The sequence below is a fragment of the Clytia hemisphaerica genome, unplaced genomic scaffold (assembly GCF_902728285.1).
Source record: "Clytia hemisphaerica strain Z4C2 unplaced genomic scaffold, Clytia hemisphaerica genome assembly, whole genome shotgun sequence".
NCBI classification, from domain to species: Eukaryota; Metazoa; Cnidaria; class Hydrozoa; order Leptothecata; family Clytiidae; genus Clytia; species Clytia hemisphaerica.
Window position 1 is genome coordinate 2323102 of NW_027104390.1, and position 13629 is coordinate 2336730.

The 13629-nt window shown below is 35.9% G+C and overlaps 1 protein-coding gene across 3 annotated transcripts; it reads left to right on the forward strand.

Annotated features, from left to right (window-relative positions):
- Positions 1–19: 19 nt before the first annotated feature.
- On the forward strand, positions 20–8761 carry LOC136819711 (leucine-rich repeat-containing protein 42-like). Of its 3 annotated transcripts, none has more exons than XM_067075956.1 (9): positions 20–674; positions 1516–1634; positions 2302–2390; positions 2618–2668; positions 2793–2843; positions 3502–3577; positions 3911–4012; positions 5193–5363; positions 7275–8761. In XM_067075956.1, exons 1-8 carry the CDS (start codon positions 139–141, stop codon positions 5333–5335), a joined length of 1167 nt encoding a protein of 388 aa, XP_066932057.1. In that variant the 5' UTR covers positions 20–138; the 3' UTR covers positions 5336–5363; positions 7275–8761. The 3 variants fall into 3 exon arrangements, with proteins under 3 accessions (XP_066932057.1, XP_066932058.1, XP_066932056.1); XM_067075957.1 differs by having other exon boundaries at positions 5196–5363; XM_067075955.1 differs by lacking the exons at positions 20–674; positions 1516–1634; positions 2302–2390; ... (3 more) ...; positions 3911–4012; positions 5193–5363 and adding an exon at positions 6237–6390.
- Positions 8762–13629: the final 4868 nt, after the last annotated feature.

Consider the following 13629-nt stretch of genomic DNA (forward strand, 5'->3'; position numbering starts at 1 on the left):
GCTGTTTGAGTTCGCGCGGGAAACGAAAACGAAAGTGAAAGAAACAAAAAGCAAGATGGTAGCTGTTTTTGTATAGTTTCTGATCTCCAAAAAACAAATACAACACATACAGATGTACCCATTCTACTAACTAACAAAATGGAATTCAACTCGCTCAAGAAAAAGACAGAAAATGACTTCAATGATTATGGCATCGTTTATTATCGTGAGAAACGAAAATTGGTTTCTCCACCGGGTTATGCAACTGATCCAAACAAAAGGCGAAAAGCTGAAGAAAAAAAAACAACAATTTCGTTATCAGTTGATGGGTCGTTACTCAAGATGTGTTTCCGATATATTTCACTGAATCTGAGCATCCTTGACTCCCTTGTTGGAATGCCAGAAATCATTGGGAAAGAATTGTTTGATTTTATGTTAAAAAATCAGATTTTGACTTTGGAAAATGTGCCCTATGAGCATAAAAATAAAGAAGATGAAAATAGACTTCACTGTCTGATGGTTTTTAATGAGGCTTTTGAAGATCAAATTATTTCAAATTTATCCCTGAAACATTCACCAAAGATAATGCCATATCTTTCAGATTTCCTGATTTGTTTTAATAATGTGAGAGAGCTAGATTTGACTGGAATCTCTCTCAATGATTCTGTACTGAGCACTTTTCACAATTTAACGTGGTGAGTATTAAGCTAAAATTTAATTCATAAATCATAGCCAGGCAAAAAAGGTACCAGGTTTGTGTGAGCCATAAAAGCATAAGGGTCCCTTTTCACACTCTCGCGAAAGTCCCTCAATGGGGTAAAAAACCATTTAAAAGCAATTGATTCTCTGTAAACACTTATCCTGCAAACATAGTACCCCGGGTACCCCTGGGGTATATTTTTAGTTAGGATCCAACTTAGCCTAAATCTAGCATGTATTATATACCACAAGCAAAGATTTGTTATTTTATTTGAAAGCTTTTAGCATTGCTGGGGATAATTGGCAATTTACAGGTAAAATGCTCTATAAATTGGCATTCTTTAATAAGTTCAATTGCCCAATTGCCAATTCCATGATGTGTTATTCTCAGCATATTCTTAATTTTTTTGCCAGTTTCATCATGAATATTCTTAAAGTGTATCCTTATAAAAAAGCGTGTTACACATAAAAGCATGATTAGTATAACACGGGAGCAAAATATATGAAAGCGTCTATAGTTGCGAAAATAGGCCTCTAAGCCTCCTGCAACTCAACCAAATAGAAATAGAAATAGAAATATCTCATCGTTGTTTTGATGCTGGATTAAGTGGAGTTTTTATTTGAAAACACCTTGCATGGGAAATTTGAAAGATGAAAATGAGGTAAACAAAAACTAAATTCTCAAATAGGGTGAAAAACAAGATTTATGATCTATGAACTCATTTTTATTGCATCAAATTTCAAGGGTTCATTATTTGTTTATATGCTGATTTTCATACAATACTGTAGAGTGTGATTAGTAATATGGTGTGGCTATTTTTCTCTTTCCTTTTTTAGTTTGGAAATTCTTATATTGGCAGAATGTGGACTGTGCGATTTCTCCATCAAAAAGTTTTCATTGCCATACAGACTCTTTCATAATGAAAATATTGCATTGGAATTTCTAGATTTGAGAGGTATTGTTACAATTGTTCCAGCTATTCTTAATAAATTTATATCTCGTCATTATTAGCATTGTAATGAACATCTAACGAATATTAACCGTTCTTGGAATAAACCAATGCACAGAGTCTTTCAATAGTGTTCTATTCCATCTTATAGTAATAAAGGGGGACCCCGGGGGGGGGGGGGGGTACTAGGGTTGCGAGCTGATGGGGGGGGGGTGCCGCCCGACTTTCAAACTTTTGATCCTGACCGGGACTAAAAAGGAGAAAACAAAGGAAAATTTTGGGAATTTTACGACCCTTAGCGGGACTAATTTGACCAATTTTGAACAAATTTCGATTTTTCAGGGGGTAAAAAGTTGAAATTTTCCTATTTTTCCGACCCTTACTGGAACTGAAATTTGATTTTCTGATTTTTCCGACCCTTAGCGGGACTTTGGAAGTCCAAAAAAGGTACCCTTAAGGGCGGCACATACCGTACCCTCCATTTGCCTAAGTACCCTCCCCCCCCGGGAGGGGGACTTAAATTTATAGTTCTTTTACTAATGACGATATTGATAATTTGATTAAACTTAAGCATCAAAATAAAAATTAGTTGATCTGCATTAGTGAGCTCAACAAAATATCAACTTTAGCAAAATTTATTTTTCTTAAATTACTGTTTACTATATTCTCGTAGATAACAAAGAAATCACGTCTAAATCTTTGGAGAATTTATTTGTTTTTCCACTGTTGAAAAAGTTGAACCTTTCTAATACAGGAATCAAGGTATTCAAAATTAAAAACTGAATTTTTATTTAAAACTTCTTTTTAATTTTAAAAAATAACACGAAGTCGCTTCTGCGTTAATGAACTTTTTTTTTGCAATTTTCTAGTTAAGAATCGACTTTTATGTTCCATATTATTAATAATTGCGAAGTTTCTCAATGAGTAAATTTACTGGTTTTCAAGAGTTGATTTCTCTTAATTTGATTTTTTTTTACTTTATTCTTTAGAAAATCAATTTGGACTCTAAAAAGCTTGAGAAGTATAACTTTGATTACAAGGTATTTCAATATCTCAACTTTTTGTCCTATTTTCTACTATATAAATGTTACTTTCATCTCCGGCGTTAGTTTCTAGGCCTATAAATACAAATGAAATAAAAAATCCTACCCTAATTTTCTATAGCAATCTCCGCAGACATATAAAGAAGTTGAAACTACCGGATGGGCTAAACCTGTGAGTATAACTTTTTTTGAAAAAATTGAAAAAACTCAACTCAAAACCTCCGTGGTTTTTTGAAAACTCGTATATATATAATTAGGCAAACCCATTTTCACATCAGCGCTAAAAGAACTGGTACAAAGCTAGACTATGCTATAGTCTATGACGAATTCGAATAATAAAGAATAACCTCAAAAACGCAAATTAGCAGTCGGGCGGAAATTTTGTTCGCGTGGGCGGGTAAAAACTCGGAAGGGCTCAATGTCTTAAACACAGACTCTATCCGCCGCGAAACATATTACGTTTTATAATATACAAACTATGTTATATCATAATAATATATAATACGGACGATAGCATCGTCTAGTACAAAGCTACTCATTTTTTCACGTTTATAGTCGATTTCAAAACTTCTTAATTGTACTTTTAAAGGGATATTCAGCTTTTATTCTTCAGGTTATAGAGTGACTCATAACAAGAAGAAGTCTCGCTTACACTATGAAAAAGTCGCAATTTTTAATATTGCGAGCGGCTTTTCAGCTCAGAATTAACCATTCAATAACATGAAATGAAAATACCTTCTTAATTCACTGCTTACCGTAATGATATTTGTATTGAGATCGGGATTTTAGTTTGGTTTGAAATAGGCTGTCAAAATTATATTACTATTTAGATTGTCGAAAAGATTTTGGTCAATGGCCAATCAAAATCAAGTGGAAGTAGTTTTGCTAAAAAGACATTATCTTTTTGTACGTATTATTGCATGTTTCAGAGTCCTAAAAGCCTTAGAATGTTTTTTGAATTATATTGAATGTTCGGCCTCAAAGCTTTGGGTTCTTATGAAACAAAGGTTGTAAAAAGAAAGAGATTCAACTGTAAAGATACCAGTTTTGAAATCCGTAGCTCTCATTTTCAAACTGAGCCTTGTTGAATGCTAGATTTTTCTTCTTTTTGGAAAAAAAAATTTAAGCTAAACTGTGTAAATAAATGATTGTGGCCATTCTCCAATGATTTGACATAAGAGAACGACCCTGTTTAAGCCAAATGATATAGTATTATTACTGGTTTACAATGTATTTTAGATTCCTTAGCAAAGAAGAAACAAGAGGTTGATAAACAAACAAGTTCCTCTTTAACAAAAAGTATCACCAGCCCTATCTACCTCGTTCGCAAAGACATTAAAGGTATACGTGAGTAAACTAAGGAATTCATGATTTTCATGACCCAAATTTTAAGAACAGTGCTGATCCTGAAATTACTCAATTTCAAGCAATTTAGGGGTCAAAGAAGTAAAAATTTGGTATAACGCCTGGAATCTAGTTTAGACGGCCGACTTTCTGCCCTGTCTATTCTAATTGTTAGAGTAGTCAGAAAGTGGGCACAAAGTTGGTAATTAAAACCTTTGCTCGGAAAAGATTGAAAGAAAACATTATGCATTAACGTCAAAAGAGGGCAATGCATTGACTATAGACAGCCAACTATCAGTCCACTTTAATTCACAATTAGAATAGGCAGGACGAAAAGTGGGCCGTCTAAACTAGAGCTAAAATACCTCAATTACACCCTATAAATAAGAACAGGATAAGAACAATTTGAGGCTCAAAGTGCCAAAATATATGAACAACCCAGCCTCAGCAAAACTTTACTGTTTCTTATATAAAAAAAATTTCTACTGATTTTGTCAGAAGTGTCAAATTTTATTTTCTCTAGCTTAAATTTACCGCTGCTAAAAAATTGGGTGTTTCCATAGAAAACATTACGTCATGAATATAATGAATATAGATATTATTATTCAAAGTCTTCCTTCCAAACACAAAGAACAAAAAATGTTACAATATCAATGTGTTTAGTTTTACTGGCTAAGTACAAGCTCGATTTAGATAATTTTGGTTGTTCGATTAGGTTAGGAACATGGGAGACTAGCCAGCAGTCAAACCATGCATCGTGAATTTTCTGATTTGCTCTTAGCTTTTTTAACTTTAAATTATTTATTAAGAGGCTCGAAGAAGAATAAAACATGTAGCCAAAATGCCAAATAGTACAATCCTGGACAGAACTGTTTGTCCACCCCTCTCCAAATTTCAATGTTGATAGTGGAGTCTTGTGAACGTGCAAAAATTCGACTCAAACATTGATTTTGAGGGGATACGGAGGAAAAGGGTCATCGGACGTTAGTTCTACCCATGATTGAAATTAGAAAACCTATGCAATTCTATTACATTCGGTGGTCATCTTTAGTTAGAGGAAAGCGTTCTTTCCAAGTTAAGATTTTAGGTGCGGGTGGTTCTCATCATAGGAAATATGGTACCCCCCCCCCACCGTTCAATATAACCTATCACACGTCCATTTTTCATAATTTCTCAGTAGAACAGACATCTCAGAAAGCACGTTCGCCACTCGCTCCATCTTCACCATCATCTAAAGAAGGACGAACGAAAAAGAAGAAAGCGATCTTCTTTGACGAAGAAGATGATGAAGATAATATGCTTATGCAATACTCAAGATGAGCATTCATTCAAACTTTACCGATAATATGTAAGGAGGTTACTTTTTGATTCCTTCAGTAATACTTTAGGCATACAAACTTTCGCGAGCAGAACCTTTTGCGAGGCCGAAAAATTGCGTAATCTACAACATTTAATTCCGCGAATTTGACAAAAAAAATTTTCGCGAGCATAAATTTTCGCGAATGAGGTATATTTTTAGTAGAGAATTCAAGTTTTCGGTGCATGAAAAAACCAGTGTTTTCATCGTTCATATGTATTCAAACCATAATTGATATGGACTTTTGCATAATATCTGCACTAAATTTTATCCTTGTTATCATCAAAGAGGAAAATTTGAGTAAATTTTCTTTCCAGATTTGTTTTTCGCATGCATAAATTTTCGCGCATTACCCTCTCAAGACATTTACTTTCGCGAAAAGGGCTAAAATTCACGAAAATCGCGAAGGTTTCTGCTTGCGAAAGTATGACGCCAAAAGAACTCTATAAAACTATATAACATCTCAACTTGGTGAGAATAAGAACATTTTTAGGCCTAAAACACAAAAAGTTTAAACATGTATGAGCCCCCCCCCCCAGCGGACCTTAAATTCACGCAATCACGCAAATGTTTTTCCCAAATTCACGCATTCACGCAATGTTTTTTCGCAATTTACGCAATTTTTGTTCACGCAAAGCTTTCCAATTCACGCATTCACGCAAGTGAAAAAGCCCATTCACGCATTCACGCAAACCGCTGGGGGCCCCATCTATGGGAACAGAATACAGAGAGAGATTTACTTTAAATGAATCTAGTAAATTTTAAAATGCTATGAGCAGTTTTCTTAATTGCTAAACAATTGAATTTAAGTTTATTCAGAAAATGAGTAAACAATTGGATATTTGTACACAGTAAACTCTTTTGTTTTATTTGATTTTCCTTTTTGTTCGTTTTTGATCAAATCTTTAATAATGTAAATTGGAAGAATTTCAATGATGATGGATTTTAAAATGTAAACAAACACACATGTCAATAATGAAGAGTATATTTTTGACACTTTGGATTTTGCAATTAGCAGGTTGAATTATGTTTCCTTTGTAATTTTCAACCTAGATATTAAAATAGTAATACACATTTTTTTATAAGAACATCCAAAATTTTTTGAAGCCTTCGCTTGTTCTTGACTTCTTGAGATTTAAGCCAAAGAATATTCTTAACATGTTCTTATTTTCACCGTTTCGTGAACATTTTCGTCCATTTTTCTAAGAAATCGGGTGTTTTAGAGTCCGCAAAGCCTTCAGATATTCTTAACTTGCTCTTAGTATTTTGGGCAGATCCATGTTCCTTTATAGCATGTTCTTATAAAAAGGATTATCTCGATAGTTTTTGTTTTTCAGATTAAAAATTTGAATTTGAAGTAAATGTGGCTTTAAAAGTAGAAGGTTACTCTTAGGTGCCAAATAAACGCTTGTTAATTTTTCGATTTTTTTCAACCCCCCCCCCCCAGGACCTTATTAGGACCCCCCGCATGGGCCCCGTCAAGGGGGGGGGGCGGGGGGTCCATGGCCCCCCACTTTTTGGAAGACCATGTCATACGTTTTTAAGAGTTACTATTTTAAGCTGGTTTGAGACCAAATCAAACCACAAAAACCACCAAAATGTTGGCTCCCTCACTCAAAATGGCTCGTCGGGGCCCCTGCCCCGTCTATTAATTTTTGAAAAATTCCCAGGTACAAAAAGGAAAATTCCTTGTTTTACTCTAAAAAGCCTAAATTTAGTCTATTTTGACCCTTTTTAAGGTTTTTAAAGGTCCATTTTCCAACCCCCTGGTAATTAGGTTTATTTAATTTGAAAAAATTTTCCACCCCCCCCCATTTATTCGACCCCCCCCCCCGTTTATGTTGCACCTTAGAGTAATCGAAAGTCATTTGAGTAACCCAGTACTATTTTCTCTATATTCAGAATGCAGATTCGGACTGGTCAATAGTGGAGTCCGAGCATCTATCCAATCGACCATTCACCAAAAGAAGAAGGGAGCAAGTCATTGGTATGACAGTGTTACAGAACCTCTTTTCGATGAAGAGAATGCCAATATTCATACTATGAGAGAAGGCCAGTTCATTGATGAAATACCTACCTCTAAATATTTCTCACATAAAACAAACTCAAATCTACTATCACGAAGACAAAAAGGTCCAATATTTCACCATGTCACACCACACATAAAACCACCTTCTTCATATGTATCGCGTGGCAAGTTTTTAACAAATCAGGAACAACCACATGAGTCACGTGCCAAACTTTTGACCAATCACGGACCGTCTGAATATGAAACACCAATAACATATCAGCAAGTCGGTAAAGGCCTTCAAAAATCATTGCTGGGTCAGAAATGGCTGAAAGAGAACGACTTCAAATTATCGGATTTCGGTCTTTCAGAGGACGCCCATTCAGCATTGGATGATGTCCCGGTTTATCCAGTCGATGGTAGTGTAGAGGGAGCTTCAACAAAATCATATTCTAACAACCTTTTATCAAGTCTTGGTGTAAACGAACCACAAATGTCATCCTTGGCTACACCCAAACAAATCAATGCTGCAGTCTCGTCCAAAAAGCGTCACCATGCTAAGAAACTCGATTCAACAACAAACAAACATTTAGAGAAAATTCTAAATTTGATATCTTTGGTGAAAGATTTTTCTCACACGTATGACCAAGAAAGAAAGTTGGCTTCTACGTTGCACCACCAACGCCATTTGATGGTACCAGAGCTGCATCCACCGGAAGTAATCACTAGCAGTGAACATGTAGCTGAAGAGGAAACAGCTGCAAGTGATAGTGAAGCCAAATGGAAAGGTGACGTCATCCAAAATGCTGCGAAACTCAAAATCAACAACGCTTATCATAAGAGTTTAAAAACGGCTCCAATATTAGATCCTGATCTTCACCATTTAGTCACTGTTGATACAACTACGGGGGAGATTTTTAACGAGCGAACTCTGCCTCGAGAGGCATTAGCCAAATTTGGTTTAGGCGGTTCTCAAGTTATTAAAAAGACTTCTATGGGTTATGTGCCTAAAAAAGCGAAACGTAAAACTACGGTATCGAAAGGTACACGGCGTGCTCACGTTATGGTTACAAAACCTACTCCCCATATTTTACGTAACATAACCAATAGACGTAAGACGTCGTTACGTGCTAAAGCTGCAAGAAAACTGACATCGAGAAATGAAATGATGACAGAAATTAAAAAGGACCTTTCTTTTGTCGATGATAAACAACTCCTGAAATTGGAAAATACTTTAGAAAGTATTAAGCGCCTTAAGAAGATCCATTGAAATTTATTTTACTAAAGTTTTTTATGTTAGTATATTTGTTGTACATAATTAATATTTTTCGTTTTCAATTTTATTTTTTTGAAGTATTGGAAATTGCAACTTCATTCCTTACACCATTGACTATATTTTAATGGCACTAAACCCTGTTACATTAAAACCTTAACTTTGTTCCACATAGAGAAAGTTTGATTCAGATAAAGGCTTGAGGAGAAATGCACCCCTTCTCTCTTGGACTCCTTCCCACTGGAAAATTGACCAAAATATCGCCCCCAGTGTAAGATTTTTCAAGTCCCAACTGAATTTTTAACTTAAAAACAAAAAAATTTCAATCCCAAGCCATAAAAAATCAATCCCCAACGTGTTGTCCACTGGCTATAAAGAAATCTTACCATGCCTGTGAGAAGGAGGTGTAGAAATTACTCATTTTCTATATCAATTAATTTAATGGGATAAACTTTCGCGGGGATTAAATTTATCGCGGATTTCGCGGATTTGGGTGTCATCCGCGAAATTAAGTCCCATTGGAAATTTGGAAGAGCCTCATACCGCGAAATATTTCTAAACAATACTCAAAATATGTAAAATAAATACTTTTTGAATGGTTACTTGCATCAAAGAAGCGCAAATAATGCATTTTCAACAACCAACACGCATGATTTGACAGTAGTAGTCAAAGAATCGTGAAAATATTGCCACCCAATAGTGCCACACGCGAAATTAAGTACCCGCGTTTAATCCCCGCGAAAATTTATCCCATTAAAGTAACCCTTTAAGTGCCAATGTCGTATATATCAGACATGGGTTATGTAGGAGGGCGAAGCCCTCCTGTAATGCCCAGTTTGAGTTAGAAATCGTCATTTTTTGGTCTAACTCGTAGGAATCGGATTGTCCTTTATGGCCAAGCAAAAAAAAATCCAAAGTCAGTCTTTTCAGCGAGATTTTCAAAAAAATGCAAAAATTTGACAAAAATTCACTTTCTTAAGATTTTGACCGTTTTTTGATCATTTTTGGTCAACGAGTGATCCAAGAACCTCCAAATTTGGCCCTAATAAACTTGAATCTGTCCTCCAGTGAATTAGTTTGAAGTTTTACCACTTGGCACCTTCCTAAATCCGGCGGCGCCGAAGGCGCCTAAAAGAAAGAGGAGACTCTAAGCTATCCACTGGACTAAAAACGAGCTTCTAACTCTCAGGAGATATAAGCCTTTAATTAATGTTTGAACTAGCGATTTTCTTTTAAAAACTTAGAAAAAAATGACTGTGGCACTTAAAGGGTTAAAAAACATATTTAGAGGGAAAAACATTTAGTTGGTAAATACGTGCTGCCATAGCCTAGCTAAGGTTGTCAGGGTCTAGTTAGGCAGGAGAAGCTGAACAAAAGTAAGAATCAGACAATCTCGGTGAATTCTTCTTACAAAATGTCATAACTCAGATTCAGAATAATCTTGGAGAAGAGATTGCGAGATTGCGAGATTGCGAGACTGATTTTCGACCATTTGAGAGACTATTTTTCAAACTTGTAGCTCAAAATAACCAGATTGCTTGACCATATTTTTGTATCCTTTTGGAGAGACTTTTGAGGATTTAGAAAGGGGCCTTTATGGCTCGCACTACACGCTTTTTTTTATAAGAATACACTTTATAAAAATGTCTGTGATGAAAATGGCCAAAAAATTAAGATTATGCTAAGAATATCGCCATCATGGAATTTTGAGACGTATGTACTAAAATGTTAAATCTAGACTGAATTAGGATCCTAACCTAAGAAAGCTGTAAGAATATTTTAAGGATGATTTTCCCAAAAAAGTTAAGAATATTTATGATGAAATGGATTTACACCATTCTTATAAAAAAAGAGTGTAGTCTGTAGTCTGTACACAAACCCGATATCTTGGGGGGGGGGGGGTACTATAGGTTTGCAAGGTGATATTTCAAATGTTATCAAAGATTTTTGTTTACAGAAGGACCTCTCTTGCACCCAGCCCCGGGGGGTACGAGGGTTGCGAGCTGACGGGAGGGGGTACCGCCCGACTTTCGACCTTTGGACCTTTAACGGGACTAAAAAAGAGAAAACAAAGGAAAATTTGGGGGATTTTACGAACTTTAGCGGAACAAATATGATCAATTTTGACCAAATTTCGATCTTTCTGGGGAAAAGATGAAATTTCCCTATTTTTCCGACCCTCAGTGGGACTGAAATTTGATTTTCTGATTTTTCTGACCCTTACTGGGACTTTGGAAATCCAAAAAAGGTACCCTTTAGGGTGGCACATACCCTACCCTCCATTGCCTACCCCCCCCCCCCCCACCCCCGGGAGCCCAGCCGCCCCTAGCCGGGGGGGGTTTTCACTTTTACGGTACGACGGTATTGGGCCTTTTTTTCCCCGGTAAATCGGTATTACCAGAAAAAAATGACGGGATAACGGTATTTCATTTTCTACCGGTATCGGTATTTAGGTAATTAAAATTAGGCTTCTTTTATCGACGGTATTACGGTATTTGACCCAAATTTTTGTCGGTATGACGGTATTTAAGACCCCTGAAAACCCCCCCCCCCTAGCCCCCTCTACGAAAATCCGGACCAGGCCGATAAAAGCCGCAAATCTAGCCCTTCGAGCTTTACAGGGGCCCCTTTACAGATCTGTGAGTAGTACTTAGAAATGGCGATTGTACTTTGCACCCTCAGCTTTCAATCTTCAAAATTGTGTGGAACGCTGTTTAAAGAACATGAGTATTAGGAGGTACTCAATTAATTTTGACTTCACTAGAATATGTTTACAGTTTTTTTCGTCGCTGATATTTTCTTCAAGTTTCAAGATCAATTTAAATTGATTCTTGTTTCAACCATTTTTTGATCTGTTATTGCTTATTGCTTCAAAATTTTAAGAGATTTAACACTTTTAGTACCCCCGGTTTTACATCTTTGATCACTACATTTTCTCTTTATTAGCTATTGGATTGAGTGCTCAGTTGTCCCTACAAGTGTGACATAACTCACAGACTGTACTCTGCATCAGCAAGAACCAAAGCAACCAGCACAGCAACCAGTGTACCACTCACTCAGTCACGCAGTCACTCCTTGCTGGGATGGATGATTTTACAGCTGTAACAGTCAACCAACTAACTCTGACAATAGTTTTTCCAAGGTTTTGAGATTTTTGCTGCCTTTTTTTAGGGGATTTAGGTGAAATTCTACTTTTATTTTATTTTTTTTCACAGACTGACTGACCTCTTTGATCTTTTATTGATTTCACACATGTCATTTCCTGAAATGGATACATAAGCTGTCTTTTTCAAGCTGTCAATGTCCACAAATGTTCAGGCCAAAAGAATGTTTTGCTATTATTATATTATGGCCTGAAACATATGATTAATTTGAAGTTGGTTTGATATTCTACGTTTGACGTTTGATATTCGTTTGATATTCGTTTGATACTGTATTCTCAAATTTGCGTTTTGAAGTTTTTGTGACAACTTTTGGAATTGGAAACTATTGGAAGCCAATAGAGTTTATTCTCAAGGGTATCTGTGCAAAATTTCAGCGCTCTCCGTTGCAGTGTGCTCCCTCTAAAAATTTGTAACTGTCAAACCTCATTTCGGCCGAAATGACAAGTTGGGCTCCTGTGGCAGTTACATCAATATGCCTTCTTACCTGTCTTTAAAAATATAAATAAAAGTATATTATACTTTTATTTATATATAAAATTATATTTATATATAATATATAAAATTATATTTATATATAATTCCTTTTCCGTGATTATAATCACGGAAAAGGACGCGAAAAAAAAAAGACATAAGTGTGAGAACAGAGTAATCAAACTCGTTAGAAAAAGTACCATTAGAAGTCATAAAAAATCAACCTGAATAAATGCAATCGAAATCCCAGAGAACTTCATAATTCCCCAAACAACATTACATTACTATGTCAAACTCCCATTACATAAATTTTACAATTACGTCAGAGTAGACTACGCTCGCCACCGAAGAGGTTTATTTGGAAAGGGTAATTACATTTTATTGTTCGCTTCTTTTTTAAAGATTGGCCGGGTTGGAAAAGTATGAATTTCTTTGTACATATTTTACCTACCCCAAATATTTAGGAGGCTGAGTTTTAAACAAATGGTCAAGTTGAAACGAACGATAAATGTATCAAGGTCTGTTTTATTTACCCCCTGGTGACTTAACAAAAGAGACTTAACTCGATGTTACAATCCAATTATTGGAAGTTTTTCTCGGCCTTTTTATAATGAGCGAGACATACGTTCTCTGATTACGCAATTTTAATAATGACATTTTCGAGGCATTTTGATGTAACTGTGTGGGGGAGAGTGGTTATAATTGCAACTGAAAACTATTGGAAGCCAATAGAGTTTATTCTCAAGGGTGTCTGTGCAAAATTTCAACTCTCTCTGTTGCAGTGTGCTCCCTCTAAAAATTTGTAACCGGCAAACCTTATATCGGCCGAAATGACGTCAAACCTTATATGGCCGAATGACAAGTTGGGCTCATGGGGGAGAGCGTATGGAGCTGTATTATTGGAACTGGAAAATTGGAACCAATAGAGTTTATTCTCAGGGTATCTGTGAAAATTTCCGCTCTCCGTTGCAGTGTGCTCCTCTAAAAATTTGTACAGTATATAACTGTCAAACCTCATTTCGGGCCGAATGACAAGTTGGGCTCCTGTGGGGGAGAGTGGTTATAATTGCAACTGAAAACTATTGGAAGCCAATAGATTTTTATCTAAGGGTCTGTGCAAAATTTCAGCACTCTCATCGCAGTGCTCCCTCTAAAATTTGTAACCGTCAAACCTCACGTCGGCCAAAATGACAAATTGGGTGATTTGGGGGAAAGCAGTATATATCTTTGAAATTTGAAACTATCGAAGCCCATAGAAAATTTATTCTCAAGGGTTGTGCTAAAAATTTGGGTTTGAAGAAATATTTGACTCCTGGCCTTAAGATAACTTATTTTAAGTTA

Bases quoted from the DNA above. Each gene is read 5' to 3' on its own strand.
- LOC136819711 (XM_067075955.1), top strand. From the start codon at position 6,339: ATGTCAATAATGAAGAGTATATTTTTGACACTTTGGATTTTGCAATTA. The intron at 6,391-7,274 runs GTTGAATTATGT...CTCTATATTCAG, and splicing joins TTGGATTTTGCAATTAGCAG to AATGCAGATTCGGACTGGTC.